At 43.7% G+C, this 19,917-nt stretch overlaps 1 protein-coding gene across 3 annotated transcripts in view; it reads right to left on the bottom strand.

The window, feature by feature from the left end:
* The window catches only part of Mbd2 (methyl-CpG binding domain protein 2), a 63,033-nt gene extending 43,405 nt beyond the window's left edge, over positions 1 to 19,628 (bottom strand). The window contains exons 1-3 of one of the 3 annotated variants that reach the window (XM_076555470.1): positions 18,976 to 19,628; positions 8,139 to 8,298; positions 6,470 to 6,620 (exon numbers count right to left, since the gene is read on the bottom strand). In XM_076555470.1, the coding sequence (XP_076411585.1) occupies positions 6,597 to 6,620; positions 8,139 to 8,298; positions 18,976 to 19,523 (732 nt within the window). In that variant the 5' untranslated portion in view covers positions 19,524 to 19,628 and the 3' untranslated portion in view covers positions 6,470 to 6,596. Of the gene's footprint in view, positions 1 to 6,469; positions 6,621 to 8,138; positions 8,299 to 18,975 lie in introns of those variants that run through there. The other 2 variants (XM_006970128.4, XM_076555469.1) reach the window with 2 other exon arrangements.
* Positions 19,629 to 19,917: the final 289 nt, after the last annotated feature.

Genomic DNA, 19,917 nt, shown 5'->3' with positions numbered 1-19,917 from the left:
TTGGGAATCAAAGATTCAGTATCACTAAGGTCAATTTCCTTATCAGTTAATAAGCATAATTATTGCAAAAGATGTATATACAGATCAAATAAAATGGTATATGATGACACTAATGCAGTTTTTAGCCAGTCACTGAAAAAAGACTGTGTGCCTATGGACTAGGTACTAACCAAAAGCTGAAAATGTCATTTTAAAAAAAGTCCCTGCCTTAGAGCTTACATTCTGGAAGGCAGGGAGATAATGACAATCACTAAAATAATTTGTAATTGTCTTGGCAAAAAAATTATGAATAAATAGCAGCTTTTTGCATTAAGATACTTGCCATGCTATCAAAATTTATAAATGTAACCAACCTTTAAGTTTTTCCAGGACAGCAATACCTTGGGTGTGCCTGAGTGAAATCAAGATTATCCTCAAGTAGCAATTTCAAATTCCACAAAATCAAACACCAGCAATGCAAACTGTCTAGCACTCCATCACAGCTTTTAAAAGTAGACAGAGGGTCTGTAAAGATGGCTCTGTGGCTAAGAACACGTGTCACTTTTGCAGAACCCAGGGTCAGTTGCCACCATCCACCCAGTGACTCACAACCACTTGTAACTCCAGTTCCAGGGAATACAACGCTCTCTTCCAACTTCTGGGGGTTCTTGCATACATGTGAGGCACATGAACTCATGTATATAGACAGGCAGGCAGGCAATGCGTGCGTGCGTGCATGCGTGCGTGCGTGTGCGTGTGTGTGTGACACAATGCTTTTATGTATGACACAATGACCTCAGATTCTAGGTCTACAAAAATGGGCTAAGACCTACAAATTTTTATGAAATTATTAGCAAAACTGAGTATCCAGATAAAATCATGTGAATGCCATGGCACACAATCATATCCTCAAATCTGCCCCGCTCTCTCCTGTCATCTTTATGTAAGGTAGAGGCTCGCACAGCAAACGCTCACCCACCCCACCCCACCCCTTCAGCCTTCTCCAGTCCTTCCCCAGCCCTTCAGTGTATTGAGGACCAGGAAGGAGCTTTCTGCTCTCCCTACTACTTAACCATTTCTCAATGTTTCCCCTTCAAAGGAGCCAGATTCTACAGAGCCCATGGCATCTGGCTACTCCACCCTTTACCCGTTTTTTTCTTTTTCAGGTCTTTATGCTTTGTCTTTTTCATCCCAAATTCTGTCCTCATTTCTAACGACCTCCATCCATGAGTAACTCACCCAAAACTGAGTCCTTGACCTTCCCCTGCCAGACCTCACCTATCTGACATTAGTTACAGACTTGTCAAAAAACAGCAACTCTAGCTCCACATCTCAGTGATGCATCTGAGTCTTGATTCTCTACTTCCAGTCTGCAGCTCAAGTCTAAGGACTGCTTTCTGCCTTTTCTGACCCCCAAATCTCCATCAATTCACTCTCTATTTTCTTACAGTTTCCTGTGCCTTCCACATTCTTCCCTAACTAGTCCAGTTCCATGGTCTTGTCATCTGCAAACACATTTCCCTTTTCTGATCTCTACAATTTCTACTCTTTCATAAGCCATATTTTTAACCATTCCAATCTTTAAAATGAGACAGAGCTCAACCACAGTGGTGTCTCTTTCATCTCTCATCTAGTGGTTCTCCATCTTACCTAAGAAAATTTACTGAAATAACTGTCCTTGCTGACAAATTTTATCTTTTTCACATTACAATCCAATCTGGCTTCTGTTCTCACAAAACCTAGTGTTCTGAAGCTAACTAAAGCTTGGCACCTTTAACCTCAATAGATCTCTGTGAGTTCAAGGCCAGCCTAGTCTACATAGTGAGATCCAGGGCACTGAAGGTTATGTAGAGACCTGGTCTCAAAACAGAAAAATAATTAAAATTTCAAAATCAATAAATCTTTGTCCTCCTCTGGTCAATCCTTCAACAGCAGCCATTCTATTTTCTGGAATGTGCTTCTTCTCTCATTTGCCCTACCTAATTAGTCATCTTTTTCTCGACCCATTTTTGCTGATTCCGTCTGCCTTAGGCAAACTCTGGAGCTTCTCGGGGCTGATCCTGTATCTCTGCCTGTGTCTGGGACTCACCAGTCTCATTACTTGGAAAATTACATGTGCCAATGGCTTTCTGGCTGACCTCTCTTCTGGTTCAGTATACCCACTGCACAAGGGCATCGGCATCTGAGTATTCCAGGAAGCTCAAACTGGCATCATCTGTTCACTTCTAGCCATCCTTATTTAATCTTCACCTAAGGTGATTTAAGTAAACAGCAAACCAATCCACCCCCTCCATTTAAAATACAAGGGCTCACCTCAAGTCTTCTGTCCTTCTCTACATCCAATTTGCTAGCAAACCCCAATAATTCAATTATGTTCAGCACCACATATCCTAAGTCTTGACCACCCCTTACCAGACAAAACTGTTTCCTCACTTCCACTTTTTTCCATTTCATATCAAATTAATAGCATTCCATATTCAATATAGACCCACACTTAATATAAACACCAGTAACTCCTTGAGAAGACTTCCATGTCTTACTAATTCTATCACCCATGCAGTATCCACTCCCTCTCTACCCAACTACACCTAAAGGCAACCGAAAGGTACTCCAACCAGCAAGAGACTCACACAGAGCGCAGGGGTCTTAGGGAAAGACGTCAGTCACTTTCTCTTATAGGTCAAGAGATATATTCTCTTTGTGTTCTATTGAAGTGGAAATCCTGGGAAGGTTGAAGCTAAGAGGTAGTTCTTACAATACCCCATACAAAGCACTGTCATGATGGTGAATTGACCACGGACCCCTAGTCATTTTCTCAGTAACTGGTTAGTCCACAAGCAGGCAAACGGCTGTTCTGAGCTACACCAAATACCCTGACCCCTCTTTTCCCCTCACACCTTGGCTCTCCTTTCTGCTTTAGGGGGAAAAAAGTTAAGTTTTTCAGGTATAGATCCCTTTGAGATTCTGATGGAGATAAACTTTCTGTAGAAGAAACAACCCTCCTCCAAATATAACAACTGGAAGGATCCTAGAAGTTTCAAGTTACAATCCTGCATCCTCATTCTGGTTCCTTCCAAGCTGTCTTTCAATATTGGGAGAAAGCCAATCTAATCATTTTATAGGGAAGTTAAAACATGAACATCTAAATGCGAATACAGTATGTTTATGATTGCATATGACCTAAATGAACTTACAAAAAGGAAGAAAAAAATCCTAATCCTGTCCTGCAGGGAGGAGAACAGAGTTGTGGAGCTGACACACAAAAGCAGGAGGGAAATGTTTCCAACTGGGTATCCTTTCACCATTTCCCCACATTATTTCACCCAATACTAAATCCAAATTATAAAACTTTCAAAGACCAGGCATAACACGCTTTCTTGGCCTTTCAATCCCTGGGAATTGGCTACATGAAGATCAACAGGTCCATTCCAATTCTGATGTAGTCTTCATCCTCCTTGATTTCTCCATGGCATTAATAAAAGCATTTTCTATGCGTCTGTAACACATTTTCTTGACTTTGCTCTTACCTTTGGGAAAGTCCTTTTCAATTTTCCACAGGATTTCTTATTCATCTCATCTGTATTCTGCAGTGTGAAAAAGTACCCATCCTACTTGTCTCTACACTGGACACAAGTGACAAATCACTAGGGCAGGAATCCTTGAACAATGAATCCATGAGACCCCACATGCTCCCCTTTTGGAAACCTAAGAAACACAACTGCTATAATTCCACCAGCTTCACCCCAATCCACAGATTTCCCCCCCCCTTGCCACCTACCACCCCACAGACAACTTCACACACACCTGGACATGGCTGACTTACTCTACTTTTTGCTGCTAACCAAAATGCCCTAGGCTAAGGCAACTTAAAAAGGGTTCATTGAGCTCACAACCCTGTTTCCGGGAGAGCCCAAAGCCTGGTGCCAGCATCCTGGTGAGGGGCCTCTGGCCACTGTAACAAGTCATAGGAGCAGTCTATAAGCACAAGGGGCGTGTGTGCAAACAGAGAAGCAAGAGAACGGAGAAAGGCTAGGCTTGACCTTTGATAACAATCCACTGCTGTGCCTATGAAACCCACACTGCTCCACCAAGCTGGCATTAATCCATTATAAAAGTGGAACCCTATTACTTACACTCTCCACTAGGCCACCCTGCCAACAGTTTGTCCACCTCAAAATCACAGTAGAGGGCCAAGCCTCCTGACAAGGACCTCTGGGAGACAAACTATAACCAAACTACAGCAGTGACCAAAGCCACAATTTAAGAAAGCATCAATTCTCTCTCCATGTGACCAGCGGGCCCTTAAAGCTACTTATTTCCCTTGATTCTTCTCTTTCCATACCTCCTGTCAAGGTATTAATTTAGGCCCATTATTTTTCTGGACTCAAAAACTCAAATTATCTTGCCTACTTCCAGCTTCACCCTTTTCCAGTCCAGTCTCCACACTGCATACTAAGTCTAAACCAAAGTGCAAACCATCCAAGTTTTTTAAAACTCTATAGCTATTGCCCCCAAGTTACACTACTGAGGTAACTCTTTATTATTTTGTGAGAACAACTGAAACAAGTATCTTCTCCATGTATCTGAGTATCTAGGATACAGCCATACATTATCCAAGTCTATGCCTGTAATCACTCTAACATACTAACTACTCCCACTGCCCAAGATAATGCATGCGGAATCAAAGACTGCAGATCTGACACAGAACTGACCTCTCCCAAAGAAACAGGATGCTTTTATTTTCCAAAATCCCACAGAAAGGCAGTGAAAGAACTGTGTCCTTCCAAGGTAGTGGCAGTGCTGTAAAGTTAAACTCAGAAAAAGACTTGTTCCTTACAATATTTATTGTAAGCAACTTGCAAAATATATCGTAGGACATGTTATGTTAACATCAGATTATTTGTACTTTGTTTTGTAGCTTCATTACTAAAACATTTATATTACAGTATTAAAAACAGAAACAAAGAATTCAGCTTAATGTAGAATTTAACAGAAGCAAGCTTCCTGAGTTCCCTAAATATGCTCTGCATTCACAACCTAATGTAGCTCACCCCAGATCTCCAGCTAAATTTTAGAAATTATCTTGTTTTAAATTTTTAAGTTATTTTCTCTCTCCTCCCTCTCCGTGTGTCTGTGTGCACACGTGCACACGCACGCACGCACGCACGCACGCACGCACGCACGCACGCACATGCACATGAGCACCCTCTTCTTCTACCTTCACATGGGTCCTGGGAACGGAACTCACATCATCAGACCTGGCAGCAAGGGCCCTTAACTGCTTAGCCATCTCACCCACCCAAAACTACTATCTTGCCTCTACTGCCTCCTTAAAATATCAAATCCTATCTCTGAAACTTTGAGGTATCTTTGAAAAGTCAGTCTCTCTCTCTCTCTCTCTCTCTCTCTCTCTCTCTCTCTCTCTCTCTCTCTCTCTCTCTCTCTCTGTGTGTGTGTGTGTGTGTGTGTCTGTGTGTCTGTGTGTCTGTGTGTCTGTGTTAATCCAAAGCCAATGCCCACTCAATCCTACTGACCCACTCGAATGTAATTAAAAACCACTTTGAAAAGATCTTACATTTGAAAATACCATTCATTAGCAATAACTTCTTCAATACAGAAGACATACATCAAGATCAGAGTTTATAGTCGGTCAATCCTGTTTAAAAACTTAAACTGCTGACTATCCCCAGTTCCAAAAATATTTTAAAACTTAACAATGAAAAACGTACTATAGCCGAGCTTACTACATATCAAGATTTCTGTCAGCTACATTTCCCAGCTTTCTTTATGCAGTACCGTCACAAAAACCATCAGCTACTGCACCACGAGTATGTTCTCTGCTTGTAAAGATAGTGTTACTCCCAAAGGGAGTCTGTTTTTAAAATTGCAACAACTTGCTGGGCCATGGTGGCGCACGCCTTTAATCCCAGCACTCAGGAGGCAGAGGCAGGCAGATCTCTGTGAGTTCAAGGCCAGCCTGGTCTACGGAGCGAGATCCAGGAAAGGCGCAAAGCTACACAGAGAAACCCTGTCTCGAAAAAAAACAAAAAAAAATTGCAACAACTCCCATCATGGCTACTTACCTAAAACTTTTAAGAATCAGATCAAGGCAAGACCAGGCATCATAAACTTCATACAGAATGTCAGAAAACAATGAAAACAAAAAGCACTTCCAAACCTGTGTTGTATGACTTTATTAAATAAACATTTATTACCACTACCTAGAATCAGGTGGCTAGTAAATCAAACATCAAGGCTACTTACTATGTGCAAGCTTTTGAGTTACTGTACAAAACAAAAACAAAACAGAGTCCCTGCTCCCAAGGAGCTCACAATCTAGCTGAAGTACAGGCACAAACACAATGGCAAAGCAGAGCAGTCACCATGGAAGAAGGGACGGGATTCCCAGAGATGCAGGCAATGGAGTGGAGCCTCAGCTGAGGAGTTCCACCAGATGGAGGGGGAGGGGAAGCACATTCCAAGCAGAGGGAACAGCACAGAAGCAAGCAGGTCCTGAAAGCGCATGCCAGGCTGCAGGGTGAGCAGCGGTCCAGAGCAGCTAGAGCGGGTCCTGAAAGCGCATGCCATGCTGCAGGGTGAGGAGTGGTCCAGAGCAGCTAGGGCAGAAAGGTGCACACAAACTAGAGACGAATTAGTGTTTGGTTTTTAATGAACCATAACTGTCAGGAAGTAAAGCTTCAAATTACATTGAATGAGGCTAAAATGCGATTCTGGAAACAACAGGATAATTTAAAAGCATTCTCTTCGTTTCATAAATAGTTAGGTCCACAGTGCAGGTGGCACTGTGGCTGGAGTTTTAAAGTGGCAGTTTTAGAAAACCGTGACTGTCACATATACACATATACATGCATACACACAGGTACACTGGTGCATGTATGTGCTTCAGAAAAGGAAAAGACAAGGAAGCAAAGAGCTCAGCCAGAAAGCTTCCTATACGAACACTATGCTAAGCAGGCAGGGTAGCTTGGTGCTCAGCAAGCTGGCTACAGTTTACGGAAGAAAGGGGCAGTTTAGGAGGGGGAAAAAGGAAATAGCAGAGGTCAATATTCTGCTAAATGTTTTTATATAAATTCTTACTTCTTTTTCACAACAATGCTATGGGAGAAGTTTTATTACTCTATTCTACAAAAGACCTCAGGCCTTCAGAGGCTTCAACTTCAGAAAGCTGTCTATCTGTATCCGATATTGCACTACGATAGACTGTATCGACTAACACAGCACAGCCAGTTCACCAAGCCCCCGCCTGCCTGAGGCAAAGCCTGGTTCCTGAGTGCAAAGCCTGCTGTACTTCTGACGGGTCTGGCAGGGTTACATCCGTCAAATCCTATGAAATACCTCTACTTTTCGCTCTTTATTTTCACAGGATTGTTGCGAGAAAGCAGTGATGGTGTAACACACAAACACAGACTCCTAAAATTTAGAGGAATGAAAGCCTTTAACAACTGATAACAAAGTCACTGAAATCACTGACTTAGGCATCTGCAGTGGTGACGTCCACCTCAACTCCTGACTCAGCACTAAGGGCAGTAACCTACCTAGAGGAACCATGCAAGTCAAGGACCTGTCCGTGGGTCATACATGCCCAGTTGTCCTTGGAAGAACAGAAGCTTTTTTTTTGTAAAGATACTGAAGCTTTAATCAAATTAACATATTCAAATATGACTTGTTTGTATAACTATGGAATAATCAACCAAGCAACTCCAAAAAATTAAGGGCTAGTGAAAAAAATCTGTGAGGATGAAAATAACATCTATGAGTCAGTGTCATCGACATCGTTAAAGTCACACTGCCCCTCCTCAAATTTTGAACTTCACAATTACTATGCAATTACACACTATGTGGCAATGTTGCCTCTTTTTAGCAAACAGAAAAAAATACTTCAAAAAAAAAATCACAAAGTATAGTACATGTTAGTGGTCTATCAACATACTGAAGAAATGTTGTTTTCTGCTAGGCACAACTACTCACACTTTCTCTGTTCAAGTACTTCCAAATAGAGAAAAATAAACCCTACTTGTAAGTTTTCAAATACTCTGTAATGGTGAAAGACATTCAAACAATGGCGACCTCAATGGCACATGAAACCCTTCTGGAGAGCTTGGGAAGCGCATGTCTACGCTGTGAGTAAATTCACCAACCTTGTTCTGATTGAGAGGATCATTTCGCAGTCTCTGTTTGTTCTTCTGTAATTTACTAGGCATCATCTTGCCAGTTCTGAAGTCAAAACTGCTGAGGTCAACGGCATTTCCCAGGTACCTTGCCAGCTGAGGTTTACTTCTGAACTTCTTACCACTTGGACTAGAAGAAATAAAAGTTTAATTATACAAGAGGAAATATTAATAGCCTCTATATAACCTTTTTAACAGTAATTTCTGTTCCTGATTGTTACAAATTATAATTATATGGGTTTGGTTTAATTTTGGAATTATTACAAGTTTTGAAGGAACTTCTTAACTTTCTGCAGAAAGAGATATTGTATCATTTAATACAGCTCTCCCTTGGGTGCACACTGTACATGCTGCTACAGGTTATCTTGCTATCACTCACTCAGCTAATTGCCTGAGAATGAGCACAGCCACATGCACAGCACACACACTCCCTGAAAGAGTCTGCCTTCTCACCAACTTCTTTCCAAACTGTCTTTTGAAAATACCGGTTTATACACAATGCCAAGCGCTCAGTAGCTAGCTTAAAATAAATGAATTTGGAATCCACATAATCTGGCATAAGCTTACAGTATCTGCAATAGTAAAAATAAAGAAACTCAAATTTTGACATGTAAATGCTTCCTATTAAAACTATAACTACTGAAATGAAAAACAAGCAAGAACATCTGTGAACTTGTTTATACAATTCTGACATGACTTTTGTTTGACAAACTAAATAAGCATATTAAGTGAGCAGGTTATATTTAGGGATATATATTTATATGCATATATGCATGCAACAACTAATAAAAAAAGAGGCCATAAATTTGAAGACAACCTGAGAGGAATATATATGAGGATTTGGAGTGAGGGAAGGGGAGTAATTATATTATAATTAATGTTGTAATTACATTATAATCTCAAAAGTAAAAATAAAAAAGCACAGAGATCTAAAGAGAGAAAAAAATAAATAAATAAAATAAGGCTATCAAAAATAACTTCTTTTTAGCCAGGTGTGATGGCACAGGCCTGGCCTATAATCCTAGCACTTAAAATGTGGAGGTAAATGGTCAGCTTCAACCACAAGCTACTTCCAGACTAGCCAGGGCTATGAGACCCTGCTTCAAAAAAGCCCAATAAATCAATAACTTACTTCTTGTAAACAAAAAAACTGCCGAAGATACAAAATTGTAAATACGCCAGAAGTATACAGGACAGACTTGCCCTAAAAAGGATCTCTGTGTGATTAATCTGTGAAACTGTTTTTTAGGGACAATGTCCCTAAAGTCTTATCTAATAATTTTTATAAGCCAAATAGCTAGAACAGACCGTGAGAATTCTGCAGAAGACCCTGAGAATTCCAGAAGGCATCTCACAGAGGCTGACATGCCGTACCAAGGATTTAACCTTGCAATAACTAGTCACAATAAGTGAAAAATAATTCAACAACAAAGAACTTTGAAACACTGGGAAACAAAACAATGAAACATTACTCTGGACTAAAGTAACTTCAGACTCAAGTCTAAAACACAGTGCATGTCATCTGTCACATTCTATGGTATTCTGTCATCACAAATTTTGGACAGCTGGAAGACCTATTAACCTTTGTTTTTCACAATCCCATGACTTAAACATTCTGGGAACACAAATCAAATTACACAAAATTCATCCAACAGATGACAATTACAACCACCAACTACCAGACCATAAGAGAATAAAAGTAGCCAAAACCAAAATCCATTCTGGGAAAGAAGACATGATCACATACAGAATACCTCAACTCCAATTGCAAGTAATATTGGAAAATGTGCTCAACACCTCAAAGTAAACCATCAGGGTACTTGCAACACTGCCCAGACCTTGACCATCACTACCAACCACATGCTTCCCACCTCACTCCCGGCCTGTACTTGATCTGTTCTTCCCATCTTTGCCAGTGGCATCACGGCCCAGGTAGCACCTATTCCTCCAAGCTGGATGGACACTAACAACCCTTCAGCTCCCACATCCCTTCGCTACCCATCCAGCACCAAGTTCAAATTCTGCATGCTCAGATTCCCCAAGGGTGACAAAATGCCTTTCCCTCCTTAGCACATCATCAAAAGAATTCAATCAAATACATTGTTTGCAGACTTTCTCCTGTCAACTAAGGAATCCTGGATTCCAACCTCAGTCACTGAAATATGCCATATACCTTTGATTCTTCCCAGTATTTCTTTCCAGATAGGATGAACCTGTCAGTGAGATATTAAATTCTTCAAGCCCACCTAAATCGTCATGTGCCTATGTAGCCTTGTTCTTCTCCAATCCAGATGAAAATCAATTGCACAATCTCCTGAAATTTTACTTCATTACAATTCCTGTATATTTCCTTGATTCCTATGTATTTCCAACAACCAAATAATATAAACCCCTTTTTCTAAAACTCTCAAATGTCATAATCTAGAGGCAACCATTGAACAAAGTAACTTTCTGAAAGCAAGAAGCCTGTCAATTGAATAAGAAAGAATGTAGTTTCTTTTGCAAACACACTGGGATAAATCATATACTTAAAATGTTCAGCTTTAGTCAGTTTTACTACATAAGTCTTACTAAATCACTCAAATTAATTTGAAACGCTGTAAAAATTATTGTATTTCTCAGCCTTTTCTATGATTATAGTTTTAATTAAGCTAGAATACCCATGAAGTCCTTGTAATCAAATACTCACGTGACTGGTCAAGAACAGTCTGATAAACTATCTCAAAGATGGAGTGAATAAGGGAAGGGAGGAGGAAGGGAGGGAGAGAGGGAGGGAGTTAGGCTAGCAATGCATGTTGTGATCTCAGCTACTCAGAGGCTGAAGCAAGAGAGTATGCAAGGCCAGCCTGGGTAGCTTTTAGGAAGTAAAAAGTGATGTAGCTCAGTGAGAGGATGCTCCCCTGGCATCTACAAGGCCCTCCAAGTATCTCCAGTACATAAAAAAGAACCAGAAAATATCTTTCCTCAAAATACAGTAATAATTCTTAATCAGATTTCCTCCTAAAGATCCTTTTAATGCAATAAAAATGGAGCTCCAGCATGGACCTCCTTTCAATTGACTTATTTTCAGAACTTGAAAATATTCAGGCAGTAACTCTTACCAAAAAGATAGGCACCACTGTGCTTAGCATGTGGCTGAGACAAATAGAAAGTCATTTTGGGAAGAACCAATAAATTTCAAAGTTGAATGTGCAAGAGGTTTTTCCTTATGTGTTAAAAGTCACCTTGAGAAGACACCAGTACCTCATCAAGTGTCAAGGCTTCTACAGAGAAAAAGTCATTAAAGAGGCTACCCTCTAGACACTTCTCTCCTCAGACTCCAAGGAGACATAAATACCCAAGGACTATCTGGGCACAGTCCAGGGGTACAGAGCTGGCCCCGCAAGCCCAAGGCCCAGGGTAAAAGTCTCATATACTCCACTAATAAACGCCACAATCCAAGAAGGGTAAAAACGCAGAAGTTTGCAATATTAGCAACATCAAGGTGCCAGTAAGTCCTGCTTCCCTCCTGTCACACAGATGGGACTCTGCAAGGCATCTGGCAGGTATGTGCCATGCAGAAAACTCAGGACAAGCCACTGCCCTTTCCATAACAAGCGCCTAGAAAGGAAACCTGCCTGCCCCAGGGAATTTTAAGACCAGAGACCTTGTTCTGTAGGAGATAGGGACAAGCAACAGGAGGACAAGGCCCAAGAGATAGTTAAGGAGGAAATGTACTCATGAGATTCAAGCCATCCATCTGCACAGCAGCAACTGACCCTGTGAGTGCCTGGCTGAGCACACAGTGACTGCATTCCCATCCACCCTCTAAGATGGCTGCTACCCATCCGCATCTCAGAAATACTAGGACTCACAAAGTGACTAAGCTTTTATTCTAGAATGTCAATTAATTTTTTATTCTAGAAGTATCAATTCATAACTTAAGTTTACAGTATTGCTTTTTTTAACACTAGTAGACTGGTGAATATTAGTCATTTTCAGTTTGCTCTGACCAGAGCTAATCCAGTAATGAAATGCTATCTCAGTTTCAACCACAAACAAAAATTCCCTGTCAGCTACCCCCATTCCTGAGCTAACGTTCAACCATGCATTTCTCTTACCCACTATTTAATTAAAAATCAAAACCATGAGTGGAATCTCAGTTCATATGAAGACAATTCATCACTTGAGCCCAAGCTCCTTTAATTTCTGTCAAACTGTTTAAAGTGATTGTTAAACCTAACTCCACCTTAAAGACTCTTAAATATAATTATCCGAAAGAAACTTTATGTAAAAAAAAAAAAAAAAAAAAATGAACAACTGTCCCTGAGACACCAGAATACTGTGAACTCACCTAGAACCATCTTCACCTGAGGCAGACAACCGCATCTTACTGTGCCACCCTGTCTCCTCAGGCCTGCAGTATGCAACCAGAACTAGACTCTGAAGCGCCTTCACTAACCCAGGACACATCGATGGCATGGTGAACTACAGCTTTCGTAGCTGTTTCTAAACGATGAGCTGTGAGCATGGCAGTCACTACAGTGGAATGAGACACAGCTGTCTGTGAGGGTCGGGGCCTCTCAGAAGGCACAGGGCTAGTTAGATGCAGATCATGCTCAGAAGTACACCACTACCCACCACGATCAAGAACTTTTAAGGAATTAAGGAAAACACACACACACACACACATACACACACACACACACACACACACACACACACACACACACCTAAATACTTCAAGACTGGAAGAGATTAAACTACTGAAACCTCAACTTAAAAAAAAAAGTTGTGTTTTTTGAAATGCATGGACATTTGGCCTGCATGGATGTCTGAGACCCACATGTGCGTTGGCCCTGTCGCTCCTGGAACTGGAGTTACAGACAGTTGTGAGTCACCATGTGGGTGCAGGGAAGGAAATGCATGTACTCTGGAGGAGCACTGAGCCATCTCTCTGACTCCTTAAACTTTTCAAGTTGTTTCTTTACCCCTTTAAATTGTTCAAAGTTCAGTAAATATTCGAAACAAAAGATTTCCTTAACATTAAAAACAACTCCCCCAGAAACCAAATTTTATCTGAAGCTAAAATGTGAAACTGGAATTATCTTGTGTACTTAAATACAAACCCTGTTGTCAGAAAATTGCCAAATGGTTTTTTAAAACTGCATCGCCCTGCTTCAAAAATTAGTGTGTACCGACGGGAAGACTGATAAGGCTATTCCTCACAACTCCTCACTCCCGGCCAACGGACGCTTTCCTAAAATGGACATTCCTAAGTCCCTGTACAACACACCCCAGTGGGTCATTACCTACGTTTCGATTATTTCTATCTCCTTGTCTCATCAGTTACTAAATAACCCCCTTTGAACCCATCCTGCACATGGCCACAGTCAAAATGGTCTTCATCACCACAGGGCATCCTGACAGACTATCCGCGGTCTCTGCATTCTAAAGGATCCACAATGTTCTTCCTAAAACAGCACTTCCTTCATAGCTCCTCTTTAAAAGCCTTCCATGTAAATTTAGTCCTCAGGATATATAGATACATAATTTTATGTTTTATGTAAGTGTAAATTGAAAACATGAAACTAAAAGCGGTCAGTGGATTTTCCCTGTTGGCATTGGAGGCCCCTTTAACCTGGCTCCCTTCAACCTTTCAACCCCACTTTCTACTTCTCTTACCCAGTGACCTTTGTTCCAGCCATGCTGGTTAATTCATTCTATCATGAATGAGCTGAACGACCCATCTTTTACCTGGTCCATAATGCAACATGCCAATCGCCAAGCTCTTCAAGATCTCCTCTGGAGACCCCTACTTTTATTAACCTAGCATCCTCGGTCTACCATGAAGACCCCCATAAGCACTCAGAATAATTGTGTTTCCCTGCTCTGAACCCATGGAGACAGCACCGCTCTGCAGGAATAACCATGACGTGACTGCTGACTTTTCTTCTAGTTTTGCAATACTGAGCTATGTCTGGTTATAAAATTGCCATGTTTCAATCTCACCGCCACAAGCAACCTGCTGAAGAGGTTCTTTATGAGTGAAATTATACAATATTACATTTGCTTCAGATACTGAAGGTTGAGTCAGGGGTAATAACCTGGGCTAGGGCTACAGTCACACCTTCTCAGCCAGGATGGATTGTATCCCCTGGAACTGTGAGCAAAAATAAAGCTAGAGGTGCTGCCTATTTGGTTACCCGAGCGAGGACTGTATTAATCCCTGTGTCAAATAGTATGAAGTACTGTGGCAACCAGACCCCACTACTAATGAGTGGGCAATAAGAGCATGGGGAAAGCCGCAGCATGCTCACAGTGGGCCACTGATAAGCCCAGGAGTTGGAGAACCATTTCCAGATCCAATCTTATACCTAGCTGCCTCCTCTGGGGACTCCTACTTCTATTAAGATCCTTTGAGATGTTTATGGACCTCAACATCTGAGTCCTGTTCTTTCTAATTCAAGAAAGTGAAACCAGCCAAGAGCGATAGTGTGTGCCTGCAATTCCAGCGTGTGGGAGGCGGACACAGGATTGCCACCTCTTCAAAGCCAGCCTGGGATTATATGCCTAATACCAGGACCATGAAGGGCGCTGCACAGGGAAAGGGGGGGAAAAAAAAAGGCAAGAGAGAGTAAGTTCCTAAAGAAGCCTATGAAGAGGAAAGTATTTCAGAAACACAAACCAGTATGTGTTACACAGAATACCAAATGCTAGAAATGAGGGATCCAGGCCAGTAAGAAAATTACTGTTTTATGGATTCAAATGTGGCAATGAAGATTTTCAGAAACCGTACCAATGGACCCAGCAGTTTAACAAACCACACCCTTTTTCTTAAAACATGCTTTGGATGATAATAGATGAACTGCCACAGCACTATCTCAGTAATCCTGACAGAGGGCGTAATTATAGTACTTAATTAGCACCCAGAGGTGCTTCTATTACAACTCGGGCAGTTTCAAGATGCAGCCAAAACATATTCTACCAAAACCAAAGGCTTTCCCTGTACATTTAATTTCAGCCCAATTAATAAGTGTCAGGCACACCCTTTGTTAATAGGCATGGCTTAGTTTAAATTAATCTCCCCAGGAGCAGACTAATTTGGGGGCTAGCATTATTAGAAGCTGTGTGAACAGCTGGGTGAAGGTGTTCACATTACCTACCAGCAGGAGAGTTCACACTGAACCTACCATTAACAGATACAGTTTTGTGAGCTCCTGGTTTAAAGGCAGGTATCATATGGGACACCAATATGTAAAACTGAGTTTGAAAAGTAATATGAACTCACAGTTACTCTGGCCCATCATCATAATCCATCACAGAAAGTTGCCATCACAAGTCAAAGAAACTAATGCACTGCAAGCTCACACTGTATTTCACGCTTCTTAGTGTTCATAGCATAGCCTCTGCAGACAGTCCCAACAGGTGACAGCAGTTCCACACAGTAACTCACACCTTACAGGAGATCAACAAACTACAGACAACACTCTTTGTAGCCCTAAATAAGCACAAATCTCCTCAATGTCCTTTCCATTTCAAAACACAAGAAATAACATTGTAGTGTCGTATAAAAGAGTAAGTATCACTATGATGTTTGATGAATTTCCTAAGGACAAATTTGTACAGAAAGTCGGCTTTTAATTGGTTACATTGGGATTATCTATCAATAAGCATTACTATTTAAATTTAAATTTAAAAAAATCTATCAAAAACGTAGAACAGAGTCAGGAAAATGTGACCATTAACAGACTGGAGTGGAGCTCCGTGGCAACATGACTGATTTCTGTACTTTTGTGTAATACTGGATCCAGCCCAGTGCCTGGCGTATGCTAGGCAAGGTCTGAGGAGGTGGCTCAGTGGGTAGAGCACCTGAAACGAAAGTGTGAGGGCTAGAGTGTGAGCCCTAGAATCCATGCAAGAGCTGACTGTCCTGCCTAATCCCTTCATCTTAGCACACATGGGAGAGGCTAGCTACACTGGTTCCAGATTCTGTCAGAGACCTTGACTGAATATGAAAGGTAGAGAGATACTAAGAAAGAAAGCGGATGTCAATCTCAGGCCTCCACACCACACCACCTATGCATACACTACATAAAATGCTAGCTGTGTATGGTGCTTATGCCTTAACCCCAGTACTTGGGAGGCAGAGACAGGCAGATCTCTAAGTGCAAGGCCAGCCAGAACTACATAATGAGATTCCATCTTGATGATACTACTACTAAATAATCAAAAATGCTAGACAAGAGCTCTACAACAGTCCAAAGCTCTGGTTATTTTATCTCTAATTTCTTAACATGTATGTATTTATTATTTGGTGTGTATGTGGCAGACGGTGTGCATGGTGAGGAGGAGGCAGAGGACAACTTCGGAGAGTCAGCGCTCTCCTTCCACCACGTGGGCTCCAGGGATCAAACTCAAGTCCTCAGGCCTGACAGCACGCAACTGTACCTGCCAAACCATCTCCAGCCTCTAGAAACAAGAGTCTCATTACATTACCCAGGCTGGCTCAAGTGACCCTGTCCCTCAATTTCCTGAGTATCTGTGACTACAGGCATGTGCAACTGCACCCAGTTTGGCTTTTGAAATAGCCTTTCCAGCTGCGTATCCAAAAAGAGAAAAACACAAGTTAGTTTGAATAAATGCATCACTCCAAAAGCAAACAAACCGTATCCCAAGACAAGTTCTGTGAGCAGTGAAATACAAATTCTACAAGGCTCAACTAAGAACGGAGCTTTTCTTCAAGGGATTCAATCCCAGAAACAAAACACTCTTGTCAAGTATGACTGCCTCCAAGACATAACATCGGCAGCAGTTCACACAACGCCTATGCAGACTGCCTGCCTAGAAAAGATAACAGTAAAATGAAACCCAAAGCAAAGAGGAATTGTAAATAGCACTAAATGGAACAAATATATCTTTGAGTTTTAGCGAATTAATATTTTGTTTTGTTTTCCGAGACAGAGTTTCTCTGTGTAACAGCCCTGGCTGTTCTGGAACTTGCTCTGTAGACCAGGCTGGCCTCAAACTCACAGAGATCCACCTGAGTGCTGGGATTAAAGGCGTGGGCCACTACGTCTGGCTAGTGTTTTATTTTTAGCAGCATCACAGCACTGAACCGAACAGTGATGGAGAAACGGAAACAAACCCACACAATCACCTTCGTACTTCACGTTTTCTAGTCAGGCCTGGCGGGATAGAACTGTAATCCCAGCTCCACAGGGGGCTGCCCAAGAGCATCACCAACTCAAGGCAAATTCAAGTCAGCCTGGGAAATTTAGCAAGGCTCTGGTCACAAAAGTTTAAAAGTGGGGAGGGGGAGCAGGACATGACTCAGTTTACAGCATTTGTCCAGCATGTGCTAGGAATAGATTCGATTCCAAACTCTGAAAATAAGTTGTCTCAAACAAAGCGAAAGAATGAGTTGGAACGCGAGAGCTGAAAAGAGTAAACTAATTATTTATTCCTGTATCTAAGAGACCAGCAAGGATGTGTTCAGGATCCGGGGATGCTGCTGCTCAGCGGCAGAACACTTGCCTATAGATGCACCAGACCCTGGGTTTGACCAACAGCACCAAGGAGGAACGGAAAACAGTATGTTCATATTTATGGTCTCTATCAGCAAAAACTACACTCATGTATTTTGATGCGTGTGCTGGTAGACGACTTTTCAACTTTTTAAACGTAAATGATGGCATATATGATTTGGAAATACTATACATAAGCATATTTCTCCCGCCCCCGGGAATGACCAATAGGAAATCTTTCACACTACTGCAGCTTCTGGATGACTAAGAACCAGTTCCCAAACACTCAAATATTTCACTGCCTGAAAACCGTTCAATCTGTCCACGAAGGGGCCTCCAAACTATTCAATATAACATGTTTGTACTCTTCGAAAAATGGGATGGTGTGGAGGAACAGTTAGTCAGTTTGTTTATAGTCCACGGGTATCAGTGGCCGATGACCCTTTCCCGAGCTTGCCACCTACCACAAACGAAGGACATGAGCAGGGTAACCGCAGTACCGCAAGATGCCATTCAAGTGAGAAACCTTGAAACACTTCAGCTATCTTTCTTAACTTTACTCCTGGTTGGCACTTGGGGGAAACATAATTACTGCACGGGCTGCATAAGTCCTGCAGCAGGGGAGCACCTCTGGGCTTTCCTCACCAGATGCCAACAGCACCCTCTCCCCAGGTGAGAACCGAAAATGTCTCCAGACACTGTCACATGTCCACTGGGGGAGCAAATGTTGGTCTGGGAGTCTGACAACTTCCGCTGTCAAAAGATGAGCATGTCCTGCCACGCCAAAGCATTCCACACAGTTTCTGGAGTTGCAAACGCCGGCTTGATAAGTGAAAACCTCCCTGGACCCTACGAAGTTAACCGGAACTTTCTTCCCGCAGACGGCTAATTCTTCCACATGTGCAAGATTAAACGCACTTCTGATGATGAATCCGGGACATGCTGGGACAGGCGCCAACAGTGACTCGGTTTTACAGTTTCGATGAATTACACCTTCTTTTAACCCTTTCAGGGACTGACTAACCACCCCTCTCCCATTAACCCTTCGTTTGCGAACCATTTTCCCCCGGAAGCCTTCTAAACAGAATGTGCCCTCCTCACCTTTCAGACACTTGTGCCCCTCACTTGTGGTCTAACCTCTGCCAAGGAAGGGAGAGGGCTTCGGCTCCCCTTCCATACCAGCTCACCCGGTCCTTGTCATATACCTGCAACCCCTGCCCAGGCCAGCTCTGGACCCCTGACCCCTACCTGACACTGCACCCTACCCCACCCCACCCCACCCGCCCCCCTCAGAAAGGTACCTGAAGTAGTAGACATCGCTCTTGCCAGCACTGAGCCCTGATTTTCGGATCACTTCCTCCTTCTTCCATCCGGGGGGGAGGGCCGGGCAGTCCATCCTCTTCCCGCTTTCCGTGGCCCGGGGTCCCCTGGGCCCCGGCCCGGCGCTCCCCGACGGGAAAGGGACAGGCTCCCGCCGGGGGGCGACGCCGCCACCGCTGCCGACGCCGCAGCCGCCCGTGCCGCCGCCGTCGCCGCCAAGGCCGCTGCCGCCACTCTGGGGACGGCCGCGGCCCCGGCCCCGGCCCCGGCCACGGCCCCGACCCCGGCCACGGCCACGGCCACGGCCACAGACGCCGCCGCCCCGGGCCGCCTGCTTCCACCGCCCCCGGCCACGGCCGCCGCCCCGAGCGCCTTCCCTGCGCACGCCGCTCACCGGGGACGGAGCGAGCGCGCTGCCCTGGCCCCCCTGCTCTATGGCGGAGTCGCCGCCAGCGCCGCTGCCGCCCGCCGCGCTCTCCCCCTCCTCCTGCTCCGGGCAGCAGCGGCCTCCCCCCGGGTGCGCGCGCATCCAGCCCCCTCCCCAGCCGGCTCTGCGCTTCTTCCGTAACCGAGCCCTTGGAATCCCGGAGACCCGCCCCGCCCGCAGCGCGGCGCGCGGGGGACGCGCGCAAGCATCATAGAGCGGGCGGGCGCGCACAGAGCGGCCCTCCCGCCCGGGGCGTGGCCCCGGCCGCGCCTCTTAGGTCCTCCGAGCTCCCGGCTCGGGCCGTGTTGGCCCCGCCTCCCTCCCCGGAGCCACGCCCCCCCGAGCCCACCTGCTCCGCCCCCGCCGCGCCCTTCCGGCCCAACCCCACCCCCACCCCCCACCCCAGGGCGCGCGGGGAGCCGAAGGTTGGTCGGGTGGAAATCTCGCTGACCAGTGTCAAGCAAGGGTGACCCCGGGGGTACTTTGTTTCAAGCAA

Source organism: Peromyscus maniculatus, chromosome 19, assembly GCF_049852395.1.
Source record: "Peromyscus maniculatus bairdii isolate BWxNUB_F1_BW_parent chromosome 19, HU_Pman_BW_mat_3.1, whole genome shotgun sequence".
NCBI lineage: Eukaryota > Metazoa > Chordata > Mammalia > Rodentia > Cricetidae > Peromyscus > Peromyscus maniculatus.
This window is presented reverse-complemented; position numbering and strand designations above follow the sequence as displayed.